General features: G+C 42.7%; 1 protein-coding gene across 5 annotated transcripts in view; it reads right to left on the bottom strand.

Moving 5' to 3' along the window:
* ATP11B (ATPase phospholipid transporting 11B (putative)) overlaps positions 1-24,663 on the bottom strand; it is a 106,774-nt gene that overhangs the window by 69,894 nt on the left and 12,217 nt on the right. For all 5 annotated transcript variants that reach the window (XR_010792656.1, XR_010792655.1, XM_066601582.1 and 2 more), the window contains exons 2-10: positions 18,109-18,225; positions 14,320-14,409; positions 11,421-11,501; positions 9,540-9,647; positions 9,274-9,402; positions 7,102-7,205; positions 5,543-5,590; positions 3,455-3,519; positions 1,840-1,921 (exon numbers count right to left, since the gene is read on the bottom strand). Coding sequence is in view for 3 of the 5 variants with exons in the window: in XM_066601582.1 (XP_066457679.1) it covers positions 1,840-1,921; positions 3,455-3,519; positions 5,543-5,590; positions 7,102-7,205; positions 9,274-9,402; positions 9,540-9,647; positions 11,421-11,501; positions 14,320-14,409; positions 18,109-18,225 (824 nt within the window). In the remaining 2 variants the exon portion in view is untranslated. The remainder of the gene's footprint in view (positions 1-1,839; positions 1,922-3,454; positions 3,520-5,542; positions 5,591-7,101; positions 7,206-9,273; positions 9,403-9,539; positions 9,648-11,420; positions 11,502-14,319; positions 14,410-18,108; positions 18,226-24,663) is intronic.

Raw genomic sequence — 24,663 nt, 5'->3', positions numbered from 1 at the left:
TAAGTTTTTACATTTTTTTTTCAGCCCCCTAAGGGAAATATAACTTGGATCATTTGCTCACATAGACCATATACTGTAATACTTTAGTACTGCAGAACATGGCATTTCCGTTGCCATTGTATTAACCCCTTAAGGACCAGGCTGTTTTGTACCTCAGGGACCAGATACCTCAGGGATTTTACCCATGTGATAGTTAAACTGCCCTATTTTTTTTCCTTTAGCTACCAAAATTATTTTTGCTGCATTTTTTTAATATCTTTTTCACTGACTTTTTCCATTTTTTAGTTTATTGGTGATAAAAAGCTAAAAAAAAATGTTTTCAACATTTATAGTTTTTTGTTAAATTCGTATATTTACGCTAAAATAAAGTATGGGAACGGGCTCCTCATTTTGTTTCGGACATTTTGATATACAATATGTAAGGTTTCAGACTACAGGGCACATACGGCGACGGTTTTGGTTGGCGTTCGCTTTAGGTTCTTTTTTTTTTTATTCTGTAATTTTTTAATCTACTTTTTGTACCCTTTCTTTTTTACCATCCATGTCCCCCAAAACATCATATAAGACCTCTGGGGGACATTCACATTTTTTTTTTTTATTGCACACTTTTCCACTGTAGCTGGGGCATCCATAGGAGCCCTAGTTACAATGGGAAACATTCCCCTGTAGTGACAGTAGTACCTGGCAGAGCTGATCAGGGTCTGATAGGACCCTGCAGCTCTGCTGTAACAGGGAGACCCAGTGGTCATGTAATCGTTGGGTCGCGTAGTGGAAGAAACACTTACATTTTCACTTCTTACTACTTCTTGTACCCGGGAAAGGAAAAGACAAACTGTTACAAAATGCTTTTCCCTTCTCCTATGGGTTCTCAACTGAGGACCCGACCTGCTCCTGCTCGATTGCAGGAGCAGAGGCTTTAATCCTGCACCATATTGCTGCGATCTGACGGGAGTAAAGCCCAGGACTAAGCGCCGTAAATTTACATCGCTTGGTCCTTAAGGGGTTAAGACATGCTACAGGCACATCTTAACAGGCAGAAGTGCATGGCATCCATGAGGGCACGCAAAAAAAAAACAAAAAAAAAACGCAGGCTGCCATGAGACCCAGACAGCACCATGCGAACTCGTTGCTAGGAAGTTGTTCTGGACTCCAAAATGCTGATCAGGGACCTAAATATCACTGTTATAATTGACAGCGGCATTTAAAGGGTTAGCAGCTGCGATTTGTATTAATGTGAACTGCCCCTATTGCAGCCCAGTCTCTGCTGTCAAAGACCGCTCATCTCGGCTGTGTATGGAGATGGCTCGGCTCCCAATTCTGATCCAAACAAACCTTGCACACCAAGGGGGTACATATATGTTCAGGAGCGTGAAGTGGGTTAAATGCTAAATGTCCTACTTGAGAGTTCTAGATTCATAGCCAAAAATTTGGAATCCACAGGAGATCTAGAGTCCTTTGAGGGATGGGGAATAGGTATCAGTCACAACAAAGCACGATGTAACATCGAGTGTAAAATGAATGACCACCTAAAGAAATATATAGTTGGTGAAAGGAGGTGCATGCAATTTCTTCACTGTGCACCGGGAGTCTCTGGTATTTACATTATGGTTTGCAATATAAATTTAAAGTAGTGAATAAAATGTTGATAACCTGACCAATGACATCTATAACCCTGACGGATATGATATATTCTTAATTTACAGTACATTTTCTGTACCATAAGGGAGCTGAGATGAATACATATTGTAGAGTAGGGACTACTGTGGTCATTTTCAGTAATACAGTAGGCTGCACTAGCATTTTGCTTGCTCTGGTTTACTGGAAAACAGAATGTCATACTTTTCCACTGCAGATCGTTTTTGTGATTTACTCTTGTAATTCAATGCCATTTTAGCTTCCATTCCAGTATATACGGCAACTCCTATAAAATAAATGCAGAAGTAAAGATAATTATACATACAAAGAAGGAGCCATTAGTGTCGGGTCTAATGACATAACAATTTAGACATTAACACGTTGGTTAACTTGAACATTGCTGAAGGGATAAGAGAACATTATCTTCTACTAATATCTGTAATACTCTTAGGTAGATTAATACAAAATGAAGAGTTGTCAGCTGTAAATGCCATGCATAGCTTTTTTGCTTCAGTGTCTATCAGCATTCACAAGACTACATTTTGATCTAGTGGGAATGGATTCATAAGCCTGTGACAGGCAGATCACAGCATAAAACAGCGGGCTGAGGACAGAGACACACGGATATGCAATCATTAGCAAGCTGGGGGTGAAGAACAAGGGAGTGAAGCTATGCACAAAACAGGAGTACATAAGCTACAAAAACTAAAAACAGTTAGAAGGAGAAGTTTAATTTAATGCACTACATTTATAGGAGAAAATCATGGTATGTATAGAACCATCATTATGCAGAAATCTAAAGGCCGGTTTACACACAACGATTATTGCTCAAAATTCATCCAAATGATGGTTTTTGAGCGATCATCTTTGTGTGCAAATGTGTGCCCATCATGCACTTAGGGCTAATGCCCACGGACAGATTTCTGCCACATTCCCTGCAGCAGAATAACGCAGCTATTAGGTTCTATGAAACCCAATAGCTTTTCTGCCTGTCAGTGCTCACATGCGTGATTCTGCCGCGGGAAAAAAAAATTGTGGCATGTTCTATTTCACCGTGTTTTTCCGCAGCCGAGGTCTCCATTAATATAGTACTAATGGAGACCGCGGAAAACCACATTTTTCCGCAATCACCAGTGGGGACTTTTTGTTTACTCCACAACGTAAATTCGCAGGCGTAGCCCACTCCGTCAGTGGCCACGAGCCCTTACCGTGCATTCTTTGTCCATCACTGAGTTCAGCTCAGCATAAAAGCCATGGTCCTAGATAAGAGGGACCGCATGCTGAGTTCTCTGCAGGCAGCGCAGATTAGATAATTAGCCAACAGCCCTGCAGCAGGATAATGAACATGTATTTAAAGAACAGACCACCTGCTGTTCTGTAATTACATCTCCTGGCAGCTGATTAACATAAATGATGGGCATTGGCAGCTAATTAACATCATTAGTACCTAATGCAAAATGATTGCTCAAAGCTGTCTGTTCCTGACAAATTTTGAGCGATCATCTTTGTGTGTAAACGGACCTAAAGCTTAATCCTACAAATTCTACTTAACAGCTTTATGTTGACAGCTTTGTGTCAACACTTCATAGATTATGTGATGAAAGGGGATGGGCTTGCATCCTGATCACAGTGCAAGCCAAGGCCCCTTTGTCACATGATCATTTTCAAAAGGGAAAGGGTTTCTAGCAAAGGAAGTTTGGAATGTTGCACAAAAGAAAAAAAACCCACAACCATTATGTATTAATGAAAAAAATAAGGGACATTTATCAACAATCTTGACATTTTAATTAAATTTAATTAAAAAAAACAAAACACATACCAAAAATCTCCTTTGTGTTTTTCAATCTAGCTCCGCGAAGCAAAAGGTTTTCTGGTCCAAGAGGCCTTTTATATAAACAAGTAAATAATATTCTATATATTAGTAAATACATATTTTACCTCATTCACTTACAACCACAGCAACCCTCAAAAAATAATTCTAAAGCATTTAAGAAGTGAACTGTAACTGATTAATAGGGTTATATCCTTTAATAACAACACATTACATAATAGAAATAATAAATACTGAACATTCTGAAGAAAGTAGAGTTCTGTGACTGGTCTGCAGAAATACCAATCTGAATATAAGGAATGCTGAGTGCACGACATCCATGTCCCCAAAAGAAGCAGTCGTGCTCAGCAAAATGCATGTCAGTATAAATGCTCAGTGACTAGAAAGAATAGCAGCATGCATAAGGCATAATTAGAAAAATATTTAATTCTGTGTATCCAGGTGAAGATCTGTGGTTGGAGCGTGGGGGAACAGAACAGCATGCAAGAAGATCTCCCATCATGCTATTCTTACACCTCTCCTAGCTTTAGCTTTGTTCATGGTAAAGGCATACTATGTGCTACAAGTTATATCAGATTTATGACCAAAAAAATAGGCTGAACTAGAAGCTTTCAAAAGGAAATATAAAAAAAATACATAAAATTCTATATTTTAACACACAGCTGCGTGTGGACATAGAGACTACCAGCGTGTTCCGCTGACTGTGAAATAAGTAGCACTGAAACACACTACAGGGGTTTTCCATACCTTAAAAAAAAAATGATGACTTATCCTCAGAATAGGCCAGTAATAGGCGATTAGCTAGGTCCGTCACTTGGGAACCCCAGCAGATGTCACCCTGTACAGAGCTGGAAGCAGAGAGCAGCGAACATTGCGCAGTGGCCCAACATGGTACTGCATACACAGCTTAGACTGAAATGAATGGGGCCATTGCACAATGTCCGATGCCATCTGCTTGATCCTCCGCATATCATGACAGCGGTCTGGCAAACAGCTGTTTGGTGGGGATCAGCTACTAATAGCGGGTCGTCCATTTTTTGGGTCTGGAAAACCTCTAACTAAAATAAGAATTCAAATAATACATTTAGTGGACCTAAAAACTGGACCTAAAGAACTCTAAGCTCCTTTTCGGTCTGCTGAAAGCCAAAAAAATAAGCATCTCATTTATTGCTGGTGCCTTTTTGATTTAACCCTCATGGGTCTTTCAGGGCATTTAATATAAGTTTTATTTGAAATACACCCTCTAATCCACTCTTCTTCACCTCTCCAAATATAATGCACATTTTTACTTCAGCAGGAGGACCTGTAGCATTTCTGCAGCCAAAACAGACAAAATCTGCATTTTTGGTGCAGATTTTGACTCGCTATCAGCTGCGTATCAGTCAGCGCTCCCCGACACCCCGAGGCATGTAGTGAGCGCAGCGCTGCCACTTCCACATCACCTGACCAGCAGCCTTGCACTTATTACAGGCCACCAGGTGATGGTGAGCGCTGACAACTGAAGGCTTTGGAGGTGAGGGGAGTCCTGAATCTTCTGAAATCAGTTCTGGATACGCAACTGATTTCGAATCAAAATCCATTGGTTCGGATTTTGACTGTATTGGATGAGGAACTGCTGTGGAATTTACAGCTGTGGAGATTCCGCAGCATTTGCTGTAGATGTAAACATTTAAAGAATGCATGCCCATCAAAAAGATATTTGGTAGAAAATGTCTAATCTGAATATGAAATGACCTTCAAAAAGCTATTTTCTTATAATGGCTTTTTCATTTTTCTGCATTTGCTCAGAAATTTCTCATGGCGGTTCATGGCAGTAGATGTTAGCCTCTCATTAAGTACCAATTTAACCGTCACTTTCAAACTGCAGGTTTTACATATTCTGCTGCCTGTGTAAACATCTTACATATTCAGACCCGATTCCAGCTTTTGTTTTTATAGAGGTGGTTTAAAATTGCTAGCAGGGATATGATTGCTAGTAAACCTGACATTTTTGGGAACAATTTTCATACATATGAGCCTCCATGTTCAGTGTGAAGACTAAACTAACAAAAACAAAGGAGACTAAGCAAAAATTACCTTACAATTTCCTCTGAATGATCCCGCATAGTTATTCTACCAACAAACCTAAAGAAATATTTGCAGAAGAATATTAAAAACCTTAAATATGTGTATGATATTAGCTACATTTATCAATGTCTTCACAGTACAATTCTGTAAAAACATATTCAAATTCCAATAAATAAACTGTAAAGTAATGAAACGTTAGACAATTTTCTAATATAGCAGTTACTTTTCGGCATCAACTTTGTAGGTTTTTCACGATCTCTGCATGCACTCAATTATTAGGAACTTTAAGGGTAAGACTTATGGTCATGTGATGGATACACAGATGCTCTGCTCGTTGCACAACAGCTCTACTAACGCCTCATGTCCACGGGTGGGTCGGATTCTGCATATGGGAGCCCGCAGCGGAATCCCACCCTGCCTGCAGCCGAGGACACATCTCCTGCATCCCGTCTGGATTTCTTTTCTCTTTCACTGCGGAAGTGCCGGATGGCGTGCCGCGTGCATGCGCAATACTTTTTGTCTTTTGAACTCTTGCTTTCTCGCAGTATCCACGGCTTGTCGCAATTCTGCGGATCGGACAACTTTGACTTCAATGGAAGCCCTCTGTGCGAGTTCCGCAGCAAAACGGAGCATGCTACCATTTGTTTTCCGGACCAAAAGGTCCGCAAAACAAATCCGCATGCTTTAATGCATTTGCGGATGCCCATGTATTCCTATGGGCGGCTTCATATGCAGATCTGCCACACGGGTGATCCACGTGGATTCTGCAAATCAAACCCGCCCGTGAACATGAGGCCTATATGTACTGCAACTTTGAGCAGTCCTAGACCCATGTGTCCATCACATGACTAGGATTGCTATCCTCTATCAGCAAGGATTTTAAAAACCACAAGTAATTTATATTGAAATTAGATGGGGAAATGATATAACACTTTGTTATACAAAGAATACCAACATTTACTGAAACAAAAATACCCTTTTAAGGGGCTACAGTACATACAACTATTCAAGATCTATAGCCATACACTTCATATAGCTGCCAGTCTCCCACATGCATGCTCAGCTTTTCCAAGCCTCCATATGTTCTCCATAAGGAGAGGGGAGACTACTGAAAGTATTGGACACGATGAAAGCCAACATCTAATATCAGCTCAGTAACAGGGCACCTTCATACACGAGATAATCGATTGGTTCAGCCAACATTCATCTAATGTGTGTGGTCAACTTAAGTGGACATGTCCAACATTGCAACTCTAACTAAACAATTACCATATCATTATATGTCAACTACTGGCCACAATGTATTTTCCACATAGTGCAGAGTATGCTTTCCTTTGTGATGGCCCTCTGTACAAGAAAGTGCAGTCTGCTGTGTTTTCCTATGCAGAAAAAAAAAAGAAACATACTAGAGCATACCATTCAGACAGGCCAAAAGTACACCCTTGGTGAATGGTAGCCTATGGCTATGTTTGGGATATGCAACAGGTGCTCTCCTGTTCATCAACAAAAAGTAAAGGCCCATTAATTTAAATTCATTTACATTAAAAAGACCTTTTAAAAACTCTTACCTGTAAAGATCCGCTTCAGGCTGCTGACACTCTATCACTGCTTTCAATGTGTCCAGGTTGGTAACAGACTGTAATACTGCACTTTCTGGAACAGCAAAATGTGTCTGAAAAGATAAAATAGGAATTATAAGTACAGGATACTCCAGTTAGAGGTCTCCATGTACATAGCTGTTCTAACAGATTGTCAGTAACTCATTAGATTACAGCTTATAGTTTTTCTAGAGCAAGTTTGAAAATGAACACAAAGATCTGGTTGCTTCCCATCAGCAACACTTTTATGGACACTAAGTTTCTATCACCTGTTAAAATAAAGTGCCGTACATGTATGGCATATGGGCCTAGGCTTTAAACCTGCTCAATTGTAAGTGTACAGCGTGGGTTATCTAGTAGGAACAGGTTGGGTGCTGGCTGCCAGTTACGGCAAGGGGACCCCAAGGAGAAGATAGAATCACTTCTGTCCTCTTTTGGATTCTTCAAAGCACTTAATGAGTGTTATGGAATGCATACTGGCAGGGGCAATGTCACTGACTGATATGTATCAAAAGAAGCAACACTTTATTAGACCAGCTGGACGTGACTGCTACAGCAGTTATGTGCAGGTCGTTGCAGCGTAATGACTGCAGGCCAGTAATGGAGACTGCACGGAGTACTGCAACAGCACAGGATTCTCCAAGTGGGTAATTCTTATTTTCAATTTTATTACATTCTCTACTTTCTGTCAGACTCTTATATGTCCCAGAAAGTTCCTTCAACTGCACATATTCCTGCGTTTATACATCACCAATCATACACACAAGAAACTGTGCAACTCCACTGTTGTGTAATAACACACTGGCCATCAGCTTTTCCACAAACCATTTATCTCCACCTATACAAATTATGTAAGAGCTAAAGTGGTCCATGTTGGCATTTTGAAAGGAAATGCATTATGGTTACAAGTGGTGACCACCTGTCTTGGATCCTGTTCTCTTTGCTAGATTTGTATGTGACATAGGAGAAGGTTTGATAGGTACGGGGTGTGTCATAGGGCTGATATCCCTGGTGGTGTCTGCAACGCGGAAAACCATTCAGATTTACTGGATAAATGGTCAAAATAAAGAACATTGCAATTTAAGGCTTTCCAAATGTAAAATAGCGCTCTCCAGAACCAAACAAAATAAGACCTCCAACACAAAAAAGGCATTCATAAGACAAGGGTCCAAAAATGGCCTGCAGAAATGGTGGAACATCTTAAGGGATTTTCTTTTTTTTAAATTTATAAAACGTTAGAAGAAGAAAAAATTATGTAATTTTGGTATCACCATAACTGAACGAACCCACAGAACAAAAGTTCATGTCATTCTTTCTGAACAAGTAAAGCAGTATAAACTAAATCTGCTCAAAAAAGGGCACAATTTTTTTTTGTATTTTATATCACTTAAACATTGAAAAAAAAAAAGTTTGCAGTACATTAAATGGTACAATTAAATAAGATAAAAAGTTGTCCTGCCAAAAAAAGCCTGCATGCAGCTTTTGATGGAGAAAAAAAAAGGTGGGGACCAAAAAAACTGGAGTAAAAATTAAAATCTTTTCTTGAAGGCGTCACACAAGATAATCATACATTTGTATTCTGAATACTGTAACGTTAACACCATAATTCAGAAAACATTTCTGTACTAGTACCCTTTCATATAAGAAAAACTTCATAAATCATTTGTTGACATAGCCGCCTTGGGGGTATGTTCACACAGCAGATTTTGACGTGGATGCCACGTTAAATCCACGTCCCCCTTATTGGCATCATCATCTGTGCCATAGAATTCTGCGTAACACAGAAAGTAAAAAAAAACAAAAACGTACATGACACTTAATACGGATCTGCATTGGAAACGTCACATGCAGATTCTGCTGCAGTACTAGAGGCCATCTCTGCTTCGGATTCTGCTGTGTGAACATCCCCTAAGTAATTGATTATTTTAATGTAAATCATATAAACAGCACCAATACATTCTGCAGTGCAGTACAGAGACTGCCATCACTCACATCAGCTCTTGTCCCCTTTGGGGCTCACAGTCTATCTTGAGGTATTTCCATGAACAATACATGTGTTACAACTTTTTGTGAAAAATAAAAGTCAAATGTCTCTAAAAAAAAAAAAAAAAAAAAAAAAAGACACAAAGTGACTAAACTTGCCTTGAGATTTGTCTCTCCATCCAGACTGGCAGTTGTTACGTGACATGAACCATTAACTCTGTCTGAGGACAGCAGTACAAGATCAGCAGGAAAAGTTTCATCTTTGGCTACCCGTACAATGTCACCAACCTGAGGGAAAACAAAAAGCAAAACACATTTTTCTTAGAAAATGAATAAGGGGTTTTATTTTCTATACGCGTCCTTCTGCAGAAACGATCCAACACTTAAAGTTTAGGAGTCATGTAAAATAGAAAGCCCATACGTACCCTGATATTTTTGGATCTAGTCTTAACAAGGCCACCACTTCTGACAACGTAAACTGGAGCTCCATTAACTTCATTATCTGCTTTGTGCCGTAGCCAGTCTTCATAGCCCTTAAAGCGCAGAAAAAGTATAAGAGAACACCTTCACAATATAAATCGGGGTCTGAGGGGTAGATTCAGGGTTTCCAAACACTTTGCAAGGTGATGTTTCCAGCATTAGAAAAGCTCACCAAACCATTAAGAGGAGGAGACTGGTTATGCAAACTTCCTATTGGTGAGCTATCCTGAGGATAGGTTATCAATAGTTAATTAGCTGGGGTCTGCAGTAGGGAATCCCAGCCAATCAGCTGATCAGGCGCCCACTGACAGCGGTGAAAATACACTGATGTCAGGAGCAGAAGCTCATCAATAGTCTTTTTCCTGGAAATCCCAGTTAAAGAATACAGAGGATTTTTGGATCCTCGGGATTGACACCCAATCACCGAATAGTCTAAAGTATTAGGCCTCATGCCCACGGCCGGGTCAGATTCTACCTGCGAAATCTCACAGTGGAATCAGACCCAATGAATAGAGCATGCTGCGATTCTTCCCTGCAAGTGGAAAATCACAGTTGATTTCTGCTCGTGGGCAGGGGAGAATCTGTTAACATAGCATGTCTACGGATGGCTATTGCTGCAGGATTCACGGCGGGTGTCTGACCGCTAATACCGCAGCAATTATCCGTCCGTGGGCATTTGGCTAAAGGTGAATTATGATGTATATATTAATACATTATGGATTACAACGCTCCATTGCAAAGTGTTATGTCTTTTCAGACACTGCAATGTGGAACACACTTTCTGCTATGTCGTTAAGATTCATAGGTGTGGGGCAGGCTTATTGCTGCTTGAGTCGCTATATTTTGGAAGCTTATTTGGAGTATAGACCATATATGTCCAAAACACACACGAATGATGGATATCCTCTTTATGCTAGTTATTTTTTTTTAAAGACTATGAACTAAGGGCGCCCACCCACTGGCGTTTGCGATTTTTGTGCGTGAAAAACGCAGCGTTTTCCCCGGCGTTTTTTGCCGCGTTTTCGCGGCTTTTCCATTAATTTACATTGACAATCATGGGTGCATTAGGAGAAAAATAAGGACACATATGCAACTGACAGTTCCTATGTTAAAAAACGCAACGCAAAAAGAAACGCCAGTGGACAGGAGTACATTCAATTCTAATTGCTCTTGAGAAAAAACGCAAAACGCAAAGAAAAAAAAATCTCCAGTGGGTGGGCGCCCTAAAGGTGTAAACTTTTAGCTATTTTTTTGGATAAGAGGTTTTTATTCTGTGTTGCTGATAATTGGACCCATTAGCTGACCAGAGATTACTAATCAATTGAACTCTCTGGTGAGCTGGAAAACGTTTCGGTGTACTTCTATGGGTGGGTTACATGTCATGATCTTGCTAGAAAATACGATTAGTTTTGCCTACATTCAATACCGATTTTGGAGTATAAATGATCGAAAGTGATTAACTTCGTTGACTACAAATTGACATCACTGCAACTAAAATTATTTGGGCCCATTGAAAGTTTTACATTAGACATGCTAAAGAGTGTTTATCGGTTTGTGTAAAGCAGGGTACAGAGTTGTCAGCACAGGAACAAGGAAATGGGCTCCTCTTTACCAGAAATGATGTACAAATAGATTTTCGCTCTTGGGATGTGAAGGGTTTTTGTATAACTGCTCAATATCAAAGTTGTACTGCAAGTCACTATACTACATATACCCCAGAGGCGGTATGGAAAGGAGTCCAAACTTTGTATATGGAAATGTAATATAAACAAGTTTTGTATTCTGAGAAGAGAACTTACAGAAATGCTGACATACAGTAGAGTTACCTGTTTGATGGCGGTTACTGTTATGACAAAAAATAGCGGAAGTCCACTTGTTACCGGACTTGTTGGAGTATCAATCATAAGCTGAAACAATAAAATATTGTCACACACAGGACTGCACTGTGATAAAATAATTTAGAAAACCTACCAGAAGAAATTAATTCATTCACTTTAACAGGTACGGGTTCTGTCAGTTGCAAACCAGGACGTTTAAGTGTATCTAACTTTAAAGACAGCTTCTGTTCATCCTATAGTCGGTTTGTGTCTCATCAATCTTGTCAATATACTTTCATTACATTTTTTTGTTTTACCACTGAAAATCAAGGCTAAAGTACAGTCCCTCTGCAATCCACTGTTTCTTCTCCGGCATTTAGCTTCCCTAGCAACTGGGACATTAGGACATTTTCTAAGCTGTCTTCATAAGAACATTTTCCCTATGTAGAATGCTTCTTAACCCCTTAGTCACCACCCCATAGACTTTTTGCATCCAGCTTTAGTGGACTTTAATCCCGAGGGCCGTAAAAACACGCTTGCTCTGGGGACTAAGCCACGTGGGCTGAGGACGCGACAGCTCCATGCGGTCAGCTGCCAGAGGTAGCAGACAACCTGGAGATGTCATTGGGGGGGCCGGGATATCCAACCCCCGGGCATGTGATCCGCGTTATCCATTGGACCACATAAAAGTAAAAGTTTCAGCTCCCCTCACAGATCAGATCCATAAGGGGAGCTAAAAGTACTCCGCGGCAATCTGGTGCAGAAAGGATCTGACGCCGCCTTCTGCACATGCGCGCTAGACATATTATGTCACACACAGTAGGCCAAGAGGCCTGAGAAATTTGAAATCTTCTGGCTACTGAAGGTACTCGGAAAGCAGGAAATGTCACTGGGGACCAGTCCCCGGACCAGTGATTGCCGTTATCCAATAGGTTTCTCTATCGTTTTGGCCGCTCAAGGGTTCTACAATTGTGCTATGGGGCCTGAAACACCTTCAAGCAAAATGTCTGTTCTGAAAGCCACCGGCTGCTCCTTTCATTTTATGACCCATTGTACATACAGACATAAGATTAGGACAACAATGGGTATGTTTCTGAACACAGGACAAACAGGGGTATCCATTCTGGGGTGTAAATCCTCATTTTCATGTGCACTATAGAAAAAAAACTGCCTTTAACCCCTTAACGACCAATGACGTACCTGGTACGTCATGGAGCGTCGGGGTATGTATGAAGAGAGGTTGCGTGGCAACCTCTCTTCATACAGTGCGGGCATCAGCTGTTTATAACAGCTGACACCCGCGGGCAATAGCCGCGAGCGGCCGATCGCGGCTATTAACCATTTAAACGCCGCTGTCAATTCTGACAGCGGCATTTAAATCCCCCGAACGATGTTCGGGGGTCCCGCGCGGCCCCCCCGCGGTGAGATCGGGGGAGCCATGCACGTATCATGGCAGCCGGGGGCCTAATGAAAGGCCCCAGGGCTGCCTTAGCAGACTGCCTATCAAGCCGTCCCCGTGGGGTGGCTTCATAGGCTGCCTGTCAAAAAGCGATCAAAGCATCGCATCTTAAAGTCCCCCAGGGGGACTTCAAAGTAAAGTAAAAAAAAGAATCAATAAAGTTTTTTTTTAATTGAAAAAAAAAAAAAGTTGTAAATGTTTAAATCACCCCCCCTTTTGCCATATCTATTATTAAAAAATCTAAATAATAAAAATATGTATTTGATATCGCCGCGTCCGTAAAAGTCCGATCTATCAAAGTAGCACATAATTTTTCCCGCACGGTAAACGTCGTCCGAAACAAAAAATGAAGAACGCCAGAAATGCACTTTTTTAGTTACCCTGTCTCCAAGAAAAAAACGCAATAAAAAGCGATCAAAAAGTCATATGTATTCCAAAATGGTACTATCAGAAACTACAGGACATCCCGCAAAAAATGAGACCTTGCTCAACTACGTCGACGGAAAAATAAAAAAGTTATCGCGCGCACAAAATGACAGAAAATAATTGAAAAAAATTTTATGTCTTTTAAAAAAAAAAAGAGGAGTATAGTAAAAAAAAACCTTAACAAGTTTGGCATCGTAGTAATCGTACCGACCCATAGAATAAAGTTATCATGTCGTTTTTGTTGCCATTTGTGCGCCGTAGAAGCAAGACGTACTAAAAGATGGCAAAATGTCGTTTTTTTTCCATTTTACTCCACTTAGAATTTTTTAAAAGTTTTTCAGTACATTATATGGTACTTTAAATAGCACCATTGAAAAATACAACTCATCCCGCAAAAAACAAGCCCTCATACAGTGACGTGGATGGATAAATAAAGGAGTTATGATTTTTTTAAAGGGGGGAGGAAAAAACGAAAATGGAAAAAGAAAACTGGCCGCGTCATTAAGGGGTTAAAATAACATATTTGCAAAACATCTCCTCTAAATTGCATTAACTCCTGAAAAAAAACTGTGGGGTCAAAATACTCCTGACCCCCCTCAGTGAATACATTTAAGGGGTGTAGCTTTTAAAATAGTGTCATTTGTTAAAGTGACATGTCAGATTTCCAAAACTTAGATTAGTCAGTAAGGCGCAAACAGGCTTGGTCACTAAAGGGTTACAAATACTGTACCTCAACTGCATTAAACAATTAACTAAAATGACTAAGCTCTTTCATAAAGGTATTAAGGCTTCTCATTTTACATGACATTAATTAAAGTTGTTTTGTAATGGATAGATCCTAAAGGACTACATTAACTTATAATGGATCTGTCAGCTTTTCTTATACCAGGTAGAATATATAGAGCAAGTTGTTCGCCATCCACATCCTCATTAAAACTCAAAAGCTGTAAGATGGCAGAGGCAGTGCAAATTGTAAGGACATTAATAACTTTATAAACATTATTCTGTTCAGCAATTACTTACCTGAACCAAAAATATGATGAGAAAATAGAAATTGGCTATTCTTCTGAATTGTTCAAACAAGTTTTTTGGTATGAAGTTCAACACTGTGTACTAGAAAAAGAAAATAGATTCATCAGCCGAAATACATAATGAAAATGTGAGAATAGGAATAGAAAGGGGTTTAAACGCTATAGAGCCCTTTCATTTTGGAAATCAGAGTTGATCCAAGATCATAAAATTCAACTATGTGATTGTCTCACATATAGGCCGAATGCAGACGGCCGGGTCAGATTCCAACTGAGAGATTCTCGCAGCGGAATGTGACCCTGTGCCCCTGCAGTGACCTCCGGCTTACCTGTCCGGTGTCCTCACTCTGCGCTGTGGATGTGCCGGCTGGCACACACTCGCACATGCGCGGTGTGGAGAATGCATGTCAGCGATGGCAAGGCTCGCACTGAAATAGGACATGCTGCGATTTCCACCCCACGAGCAGAAGATTGCAGTTGAATTCCGCTCGTGAGCATGGAAATGCATTTTTCAATGCATGTCCTGTGGGATGTATTTGTTGCGGGATCCAGAGCTCCAGATCCCACAGTGCAAATAAGCCAGTGTGCATTGGGCCATACTGGCATAAAAGGAATGAAGAAAGTTTGACCCTCCCTAATAGTATGCAGTAAGATAAAGGTAACACTGGAACTAAGAGAATTATTGTTTTCTTTAAAGTTACAATCTGTGTTAGAAAACAAACCAAAAATTTTCACAGTAGTATTCACTTAGGCTGGGTTCACACAGGGCGGATTTGCTGCGGAAATTCCGCGCAGAATTTCGCCGCGGCAAATCCGCCTGCACCCGCTAATCTCGGGATTAGCCAACCACCACACGGGACGGCCAATCCGCTGCGGCAAGTCAGGCAGGGACCGCAGCTGCGGCGGCGGCAGCCACGGCTTTCAAATATGCAGCATGTCTATTTATTTTTTCTTTCCACTGCAGGCCGCGCTCTTCTCTATGGGAGCGCCGGCCGCAGCAGAAGAGCAAGCGGCCGGGCCGCTTCAAAGCCGCCGCGGGTTTTTCCTCCGCGGTTCTCCCGGCGGAAATCTCGCGGTTTTTGCTGCGGCCAAACCGCGAAATTTCCGACGGGAATCCGCCCCGTGTGAACCCAGCCTTAAGGCTGGGTTCACACAGGGCGGATTTGTTGCGGTTTTGCTGCGTTTTTCCCGTTGCGGTTTTGCCGCAGAAGTACTGCTTCTGCGGCAAAACCGCTTCAAAATTTATTTTTGTCTTGCGGAAAAATCTGCATGCGTATTTTTCTGCAGCGCTTTTTTACTTTTGCAGCGTATTTTGGTGCGTCCATAGAGGTCTATGGACAAAAAAGCGCTGCGGAAAAGTCAAAAGAATGGACATGCTGCATCTTCAAAAACCGTACCGCAGTTACATTTCCGCACTGTGGCTGTGCGGAAAAAATCCGCCCTGTGAGAACAGCTTTTTGCCCAAACACATTTGTGCTGCATTGCACTGCAAACGCAGCGGTTTTGCCGCTGTGCGGATATGCAGCGGCAAAACCGCAGCAAATCCGCCCTGTATGAACCCAACCTAATAGTAACTGCATTTTATTTTAAAACATACAAAATAGGCGATTCTATGAAGTTTTGCAACATGCTTTATTAGCCTATTCTGTACATTTCTGTACAAAACCCCTCTTGATCCTGTTTCCACAAATTCTGTCCCCAGGGCTAGTGTTGTTATTGTGTCCCGTCTCAGCAGCTCCGTCATCGGCGCTGCAGGTGGCTTCTTCTCTCCCCAGTGCATTGGGTTGTGACATACCGTACTGTACACACAATGCACTGTGACCCTGTCAGTGCATCAGGTCCGTTAGGAAAGGGGAGAAGTCACCTGCAGTACAGAACATCTTCTCCTTCACAAAGGCTCCGAGATCCAAGAAGAATAGCTCTAGTGCTGGAGGACAGAATTCGTGGACATCGGATGATCAAATAGGGTTAAAAATGACTAACATAAAAACAAACATTAAAAAACAAATAGAAATAGCTAGGCCTGCACTAAAGAAGACACCTCAGTTATACAGCTCTGTCTAACTGCATAACTGAAGAGTAAGGCCTCCTTCCCACAAACGGATTTCCGCCGCGTAATTCGCGGCGAAAATCCGCTGCGTTGCCCGCAGCTATTAGGTTCTATTGAACCTAATAGCTCAGTGCTCACGGTGCAGAATTCCACCGTGGAATTCCGCACCGCGAAATCTCCCGTCCTCACCCGCAGCATGCTCTATTTGCCGCAGGTGTACGCGCAGACGGCTTCCATTGCAGTCAATGGAAGCCGTCCGTTCACGCTATCTCCCGCTGTAGCACAGCGGAAGATAGCGTGAAAACGCTTCCCCGCCTACCGCCGCCGCGTCAAATGACGCGGCCGGCCGTGTCACGTGACGCGGCCGGCCGCGGGCGCGTCACGTAATGCAGCGGGTGTGACATGTGACGCAGCGGCGGTGGGCGGGGAAGCGCCATACGGGACCCAGAACGCCGGATCCGCTGGTAAGTATGGGGTCTCTGGGGGGGCGCCGTGACGGGCTTCGCCACGGAATATTCCGCGGCGGAGCCCGTCACGGCCGTGTGCAGCCGGCCTAATAATATAATAATCTTTATTTGTATAGCACCAACTTATTCCGCAGCGCTTATAAAGCATGGGGGAATACAGACAAGATGACAATTACAAGTGGTCTACAGTTATTTGGAAACAAAAACGGGGTGTCAAGGGATTACAGGGGCAGGAGATAAAGCACTGGGGACACAAACAATGCGACAATTACATATAGTATTCAGTTATTAGAAGACAAACTGGGTGGAGGTGATAAGGAGGTACAGGGGCAGGAGATGCACACGATAGGCCACGATAGGTGCACGGGAATTTAAACAATTCTGGACGATAATCATCCCATGTAAATGGCCCTTCAGCCACTGGATTGTGGGCTTCTCATTGGGAGCGTTTACCCAGACCGAGAAGCCAGCAATCCTTTTTAAGCCAACTGAGGGCTTAAAGAGATGGGTGTGATTTTGTCCCGTTATGCGATTATCTCACCAGTTAATACTACGGTACGTGTGAGAAAGATATGGCAGGATCTATCTTCCAGTGTTTGGTTTTTTTTTTTTTAAAACCCGCAGGCACTAGCGTGGAGATTGAAAGGTCAGAGAAACAAAAGACCCTGGTTCATGCGCGACTATGATCTGTAACATCGAGCGTAGTTGCGCTCACACCCATCTGTCTAGGCCCTGAGAGTCAGCAATAACGAACTACGAACGAATAGTGAGCAATTTTTTTTTTGCATTTACATTGCACAATTAACGCTCAACTTCCTTCGTTTGAATGAATTTTGAGTGATAATCGTCCCGGGTAAATGACAGTGCTGGCACTCTGCAAGAAACATTTCTACAAGAGAGGTATACAAAAGGTCAACGCTTGCTTCTTGATGGACTACTGGCCGTGTTCTGAGCTCCGTTCTATTATTGCTTTGCTGTTTATAATGCAGATATCCAAGTTAATAGAAAGTTCATTACATGGCCACGTCTATCAGACACCGTGCTTAATCATAGCAACAGGTAGGCTTAATAATAGATAATTCTAGACTGGATTGAACCTTTACACACTAATGACTCATCATGCCTCCATCTAAGCTACATAGATTTTTCCTAAGTCCCACGTCTTAGAGCTTAACATACAATCTGGACAAAGGCTAACTCCATCTATTCGCTACTCCAGCACACAACAGGATCAGAGCTCTTCTTGCAAATGAATAAAGCAACTTACCTTCGATGAAATTATTCTGTTGTCTGCAAATTTCTGAGGGACGTAATGGCCATGCTGAGGGAACCTGTTCGCCACATAGACGGTCCTCGTCTCACTATGATTTGGTGGGTCACATCCCTGAGGAACAGAAGGATCAGCACTGTAAGGTTACTGTAAAAACACTCAAGGCCACTATCACACGGCAGGATTCTCATCAGCGTCTTTCTTCAGTATTGGTAAACTAAACCTAGACAGTTTTTCTCTTTAAGTTACATTCTTAGTTATAACTTCCAAACACAGATCAGAAGACTGCTGAGTAGAAGTGGCCAAATAGTAACAATGTTCAGACTTTTTAATAAGGTTTAATTCCCAATTACACAGACTGCTATTCTGGTAAATGGCCACTTAATGGGGTATTTCCATCTGACACTCTTATGGCACACCCCCCAGGATGTGCAATAAAAGACTGGTAGGCGCTGGTCCCACCTCTGGATCTTACTGCCCCCAATCCGTCTGGCTGGATGCTGTAGATGGGAATGTAAACCGGTTATGACAGCCTGCTTGACTATTCCCTAAGACCCCGTTCACACCAGAGCATGCGTATTTGCAGAATGAGCTCTGTTTTGTGTGCACAGTGGCATATTTTACCGTACTTTTTGCGCCCGCCAGGCATGTTCATTTGCGTGCAGCAAAGACGCAGCACATGAAATGGCTAGTCTAATGATTCCAGATATGTTCTTTTTGCTGACTTCTATGAGGACTTTGGGTACACAAATGGGCAAGAAGATAAAGCAGTTTTTTTTGGCGCGCCCAAAGTTTGCAGGAAACATATGCGCATGTGTATGAATCCATTGAAATCAATATGTTCTATTCACTGTGTATTATGTGGGCAAATACACCAATGTGAAGGGGGCCTTAGCTCGATCATAAGTGATAGGAGTTAAAGAAAACAGCATAGCACAGCTCCACAGCTACAAAACCCACGCAGCTTGCTGTGCTACACTGTTTCCATAACTCACATTCACTTGTATAGGAGATAAGGAGACCGCATAGCACAGCCCACTATGCCATTTTTGTAATCCCGCCATGGCATACAGAAATGTATACGCATCCTGATAATAGGCCATTATGGGTATATCCCTTTAAGGCTACTGGGGCACTTGCCGTGTGTGCGCCAAAACCTTTCAGACACCGCAAGGACATCCATCTGTGTGCTGTCCGACACCTGGACGACCCGCACATTCACATGCCCAAATACTAGTCCGTCATAAGGCGAAGAATCGGACATGTGATGAGTTTTTTCATGTAGTCTATGTGAAAAATACTCCGTGTATGCAGCCTCATTGAATAATATCGGTCCGTATGCGGTCTGTGTGTCATTCGTTTTTTAAACATATGACACACGGATTGAAAAATAACACACGCTAGTGTTTCAGAGACCTAATACCAATAACTGTAGTGTGAAATAGGACAAAGTGATGCACATCAACGTTCAACACACATTTCACAAGCCAGTGAAATACGAAGAGATGAAGCAACTGGTTGCAGAGATAGGTTACAAAACTAGAAGGAAGTGGAAAGAGTTGCTGGAACTATATTCTCACGCCGTATGATAAATACTGATGATATGGCAACAACATGAAGGTACTGATACAAAACACACACTATAGCAGCAAACACAAAGCTCAGCACCAGATGTGTCCTTTCCAATGTCCCTCTGTGACCAGTAGTCCTCGGTACCGTTCAGTCAGCAATCTCCTTGCTACCTTCTTGCCGATTTACCTGCCATATTGCTGCATGTGACATTCTGAGACAATAATGCTTTCAATGACTTTCCACTGAAAGAGACACGAAAAGGGGGATTCCAAGACTTGCATGGCACAACCATATGCAAACTTCAAGTTTTTAGAGCTACGAAAGCATACTGAAGACTGATTAGCAATTCTGCCTAATTATTCAGATCTGCCATTTGCAGCTCAGACAACTGCTGTGATGTACTACACAAGATGGGAAGCCGTCCTGTCACCATGTGGTGTCACGTAGCTTATGATTAAGGAAGCCGTTATGAAGTAATGCAACTGCCTTTCCTATGGAAGGAATAGAAGATGGCATATAGCAGGTTACAAAAACGTTGTCTATTTTAGCAATCAGTGATCTATCATCACATGGAGGGACCGGATTGCTGCCATGAAGCGTTACATCACTATGTGGCCCTATAGACCGATAGCTAGTAGCCTGCTTGATGAGGGGATTGCAGGGCCACTGCAGATTGGGAGACACACTGAAGTCATGATATACACGACAGGTATAGGTTTAGGGTACCTTTACATGGGCCAACTATTAACCAAAAAATGGCTCAATGGACTTTCAGCGATAGTATTGCTGTATGAAGGACAGGTTATTGAGTGATAAATTGCTAGTCGTTTCATTTTAATTCAGTGATACAAAGTAACACCACTGAGCAAGAAGCCGCACACCAACCAAGCAGTTCTTCATTTTTGTACAACTGCCTGTTCACAGTGAATGGAAGCCAGCGGCAGGAAGATTTCTGGTGCGCTTCACCTCCATTCACTGAATGGCCATCGCTCCTGTGTAAAGCACCCTTACTTTAAAAATTGTTTCCTAAGGGTGCCTGCACACGAACGGAATTTCCAGCGCGTTATTTTAGGCACATTATCTGCCCCAGACCGCAGCCAATATACTCCTATGAGGATCCGCAGTTGTCCCCAGACGGACGGATTTGTATCGCGTTTTTTCACGCGCGTGAAAAAATCTGCGACCTGTTCTAATTTGGGTCGGATTCTGCACGTGAAGCCTCCAATACAAGTGAATGGGTGCGTTTTTTCACGCAGTATATCCGCAGTGCAGCTGCGGATGGAGTCACTGGTTGCTATGACTACAGGAAGTAGGCATGGTAGGAGGCGTCCCAACACACAGCACAGAGCTTCACAGGCAAATTTGTAGAGGGAGATAGGTAGTATTTCTTGCCAATGCAGGATGTAAGAATGCAAAATCTGTAGTAATGAATTCCTCTTGTGAATTTTTTTGCAGTGACTGAAATAAAGTCACGCTGGAGAAGCGCCCGAAAAAAGTTACATGGATCAACCATGCCCACAAAGACATCTGCTCACCGGGTGAAAGCATGTTGCCAGGATAATTTAACGGTGCTCGCACAAGCAAGAGGGACAAAACGGAGTCTGGGTGTTGGTTTTAAAGCTGTTTTCCAAGGAATGGGCAGTTATCTAGGGGTTGGGTTTACAATAAGGGGTGTCTGCTGGTTTTTCGGCGCGTTTTTTTCCGCAACACATCCGTGTATATCCGCGCGTGATTTTTCACGCATCCGCACCTATCCGCAAGCACATTTAGGTACCATACGCGCGTGAAAATCCGCTAGCGGAATCCGGAACGCTCGTGTGCAGGCGGCCTAAATCTGGTATAACATCAATGTAGATCCACAGGGTGATTGCCATGGTTTAGAACTATCTTCTTAAGGCCCAATGCCCACAGGCATATTTTCACTGCGGGATCCGGATCCCACAGCAAATACTCCCCATAGAACATGCAAGGAAAATGCTTTTCCATGCCCACGAGCGGAAATAAACTGATTTTCCGCCCGCGTGCGAAAAAATAAAAAGGAAAATTCCTAGCATGTCCTATTCTACTGCGAGGCTTGCATGGACGGCTCACATTGCACTCAATGGAAGCCATCAGGTCTGGCCTGACTCTCTGCACTGCCTGTGTCTGTCCTGTTGAAAAGATAGATCCTGGAAGAAACTTTTCAGAGGCAGACAGACTTAACCATGACGAATAGAGTTGAGGGAACGGACTCTGCCGAGCTTGATGCTCGTTCGAGTATTAGCATACTCGATGGTGCTCGTTACTCGAACGAGCATCACGCCGCGTTCAACCCCGCCCTGGTTTTGCCCCCTCCTCGCCGCTGAAGTGTCAGATTTGACCCCTCCCCACTGCACACGTCAGCGAGAGAGCGCTGCAGGGGAGGTATCCTGCTTCACAATCCTGTCCGACAGCCTTTTGTACAAGATTGAAAAGAGTTTCAACGGAATGAGAAATGCGTTGTGACCCCAGACTAATTAACATATTGGTAATTGCAGAGAGTGAACTTTGCCTTCAGCTCCTGGAATACAAGGTGCACACAGTTTAATAAATCAGATATTCTCTCTGGATTGACCCGCTATCATTGGCAGCGATACATGTACTTCATTACCCTGACTGAGGATGGCAAGGAGCAGAGATTTGTCATTTTTATTTCCTTCATTGATTCTAAAAATACTACAGAGAACACCGGACTAGACACAATGTAAAATATTTGTTTACCGCAAATGACAGCTTGCTGTAAGCCAATTACCTCTCATGTGCCAAAGCCATAATGACAGCCAGGGAGAGAGTAACGGTTTTATCCAACATTTCCAGTAAGGTTGGCCGGTTTACATGCATGGGGTCGACTCATTACAACCAACCTGCCCAAACAGGCTGAACTGGGTGGACATGGTCTTTTTTCAATCTGACATACTGTTATATATCCTATTTTAGACTTCAAAGTGAACTCATCAGCATCTCTTCGCTGTCCTGGAGGGCAAAATAAAGTTGTGTCCCGTTGCTTCCAGCAATATGTCTGCTGTGTGCATAGGAGAATCCTGCATTAGTAGCAGACACATCAGCTCTGGTCAACCGCTGGCCCCAATCATCACACCCTCCAGCTACTCACTGACGGCCTCTCTTCATGCTTCGGAAGACAGCCGGCAGCCAGTGGACAGCAGACGGCAAAAAGATGGTGACAGTTCCCTTAAAGCTTCAAATACTGCAAGAATGCATGAAGGCGCCCCGAGTATGAAGTGCTGGGGAGCATTTAAGAAAGCATGGATAGGGGAACATTTCTAATCTTATTTTATTATTTTTCCTAAAAAAATATATATATATATCAAAGAAATTCAGTCAATTTTCTTAATATATAGTATAGTGATTTATAGTCCTTAGTGTTAGTCTCCCAGGTTAAAAAAAAGTTAAGAATCAACATTTTTTTCCTTTTTGCAGCTAAAAATAATTGAAAGTTAAGAAAAAGAAAAAAAAAAACTGTGTGCGCCCTTGGACCTCTCCTACTGAAAGAGCAACAATTATAAATGGCCATATTGTACTGTATATTACTGGTGCTATAATCTCTGTTTTTTCTTCTTCTAATGAGGTCTTCACAGTAAGGGCTCTTTCCCATGCGCAGATATATGGCGACAGCATTTTTATATTTTCATGCCTGCTCTGTATAAGGCCTCCTTCCCACGAACGGATTTCCGCTGCGTAATTCGCGGCGAAAATCTGCTGCATTGCCCGCAGCTATTAGGTTCTATTGAACCTAATAGCTCAGGGAACACAGTGCGGAATTACGCACCGTGAAATCTCCCGTCCTCACCCGCTGCATGCTCTATTTGCCGCGGGTGTACACGCTGACGGCTTCCATTGCAGTCAATGAAAGCCATCCGTTCACGCTATCTCCTGCTGTTAACACAGCGGAAGATAGTGTGAAAACGCTTTCCCGCCTACCGCCGCCGCGTCATATCACGCGGCCAACGCGTCACATGACACGGTCGGTAGGCGTGTCATGTGACGCGGTGGGCGTCATGTGACGTGGCGGCGGTGGGCGGGGAAGCGTCATGCGGGAGCGAAGATGCCGGATACGCTGGTAAGTATGGGGTCTCTGGGGGGCGCCGTGACGGGCTTCACCGCAGAATATTCCGCGGCGGAGCCCGTCACGCTCGTGTGCAGCCGGCCTAAGCGTCTGAATGGGCGTTTTTCCGCGATCACGGCAAGCGCTTTCTCGTCCGTTCACGCAACCGCGAGCGTCGTTTTTAGTGAAAAAAAATACGCTGCACCTTGGAAAACCCTCGCTGTGCCAAAATTCTCGAGATGCCTTCCAGTGCCTATATAGAGGCACCTGTAAGCTTTTCACAGCGTTGGAAGCTACAAAAATGCTACAATAGGAGTCTATGGAACCCGCCAGCATATATTGGCCAAAACATAGTTCCAGAACCATTTGGCTGAGCGTATATGCGCTGGCCGCGTATATGTTCTATTTATCGCGCTGCCAGCTTATTTACATGCCTTATATTCACCCATGTGAACAGCTGCATTGAAAATCAATGCTTCACATGGGTACCATATATGTACCCGGGCATAAAACCGCGCCGTATATGCGCTCGTGGGAATAAAGCCTAACATGCCTTAAAAACAAATTGCACTTACATGCACTTGAGTGGCATGCAAGCGCAATGTTTTTATTTTTATGCACCTATAGAAAATAATGGGCGATTTCTGAACAGGAATTACACATAAATAGGACGTGAATGTATCAAATGAATGTGGTTTTTTCCATGTGAATTTTATCCATCTTTAACGGAGACAGAACTTGTGAGTGAAAAATCACATGTGTGAATAGAGCCCAAGAGCGCTACAGTTTCTGCGGATTTTATTGCGGATCTACAGCACCTTTCATCCTCTCAATGGAATTCAAATTAAATGCTGCAGATCCGCACCAAAATCTGTGATAAAAATCAGCAGCGTGTGAAT

This window comes from Eleutherodactylus coqui, chromosome 1, assembly GCF_035609145.1.
Source record: "Eleutherodactylus coqui strain aEleCoq1 chromosome 1, aEleCoq1.hap1, whole genome shotgun sequence".
Taxonomy (NCBI): domain Eukaryota; kingdom Metazoa; phylum Chordata; class Amphibia; order Anura; family Eleutherodactylidae; genus Eleutherodactylus; species Eleutherodactylus coqui.
Note: the sequence above shows the minus strand (reverse complement) of the source record. Positions and strands in the feature narration are given on the sequence as shown.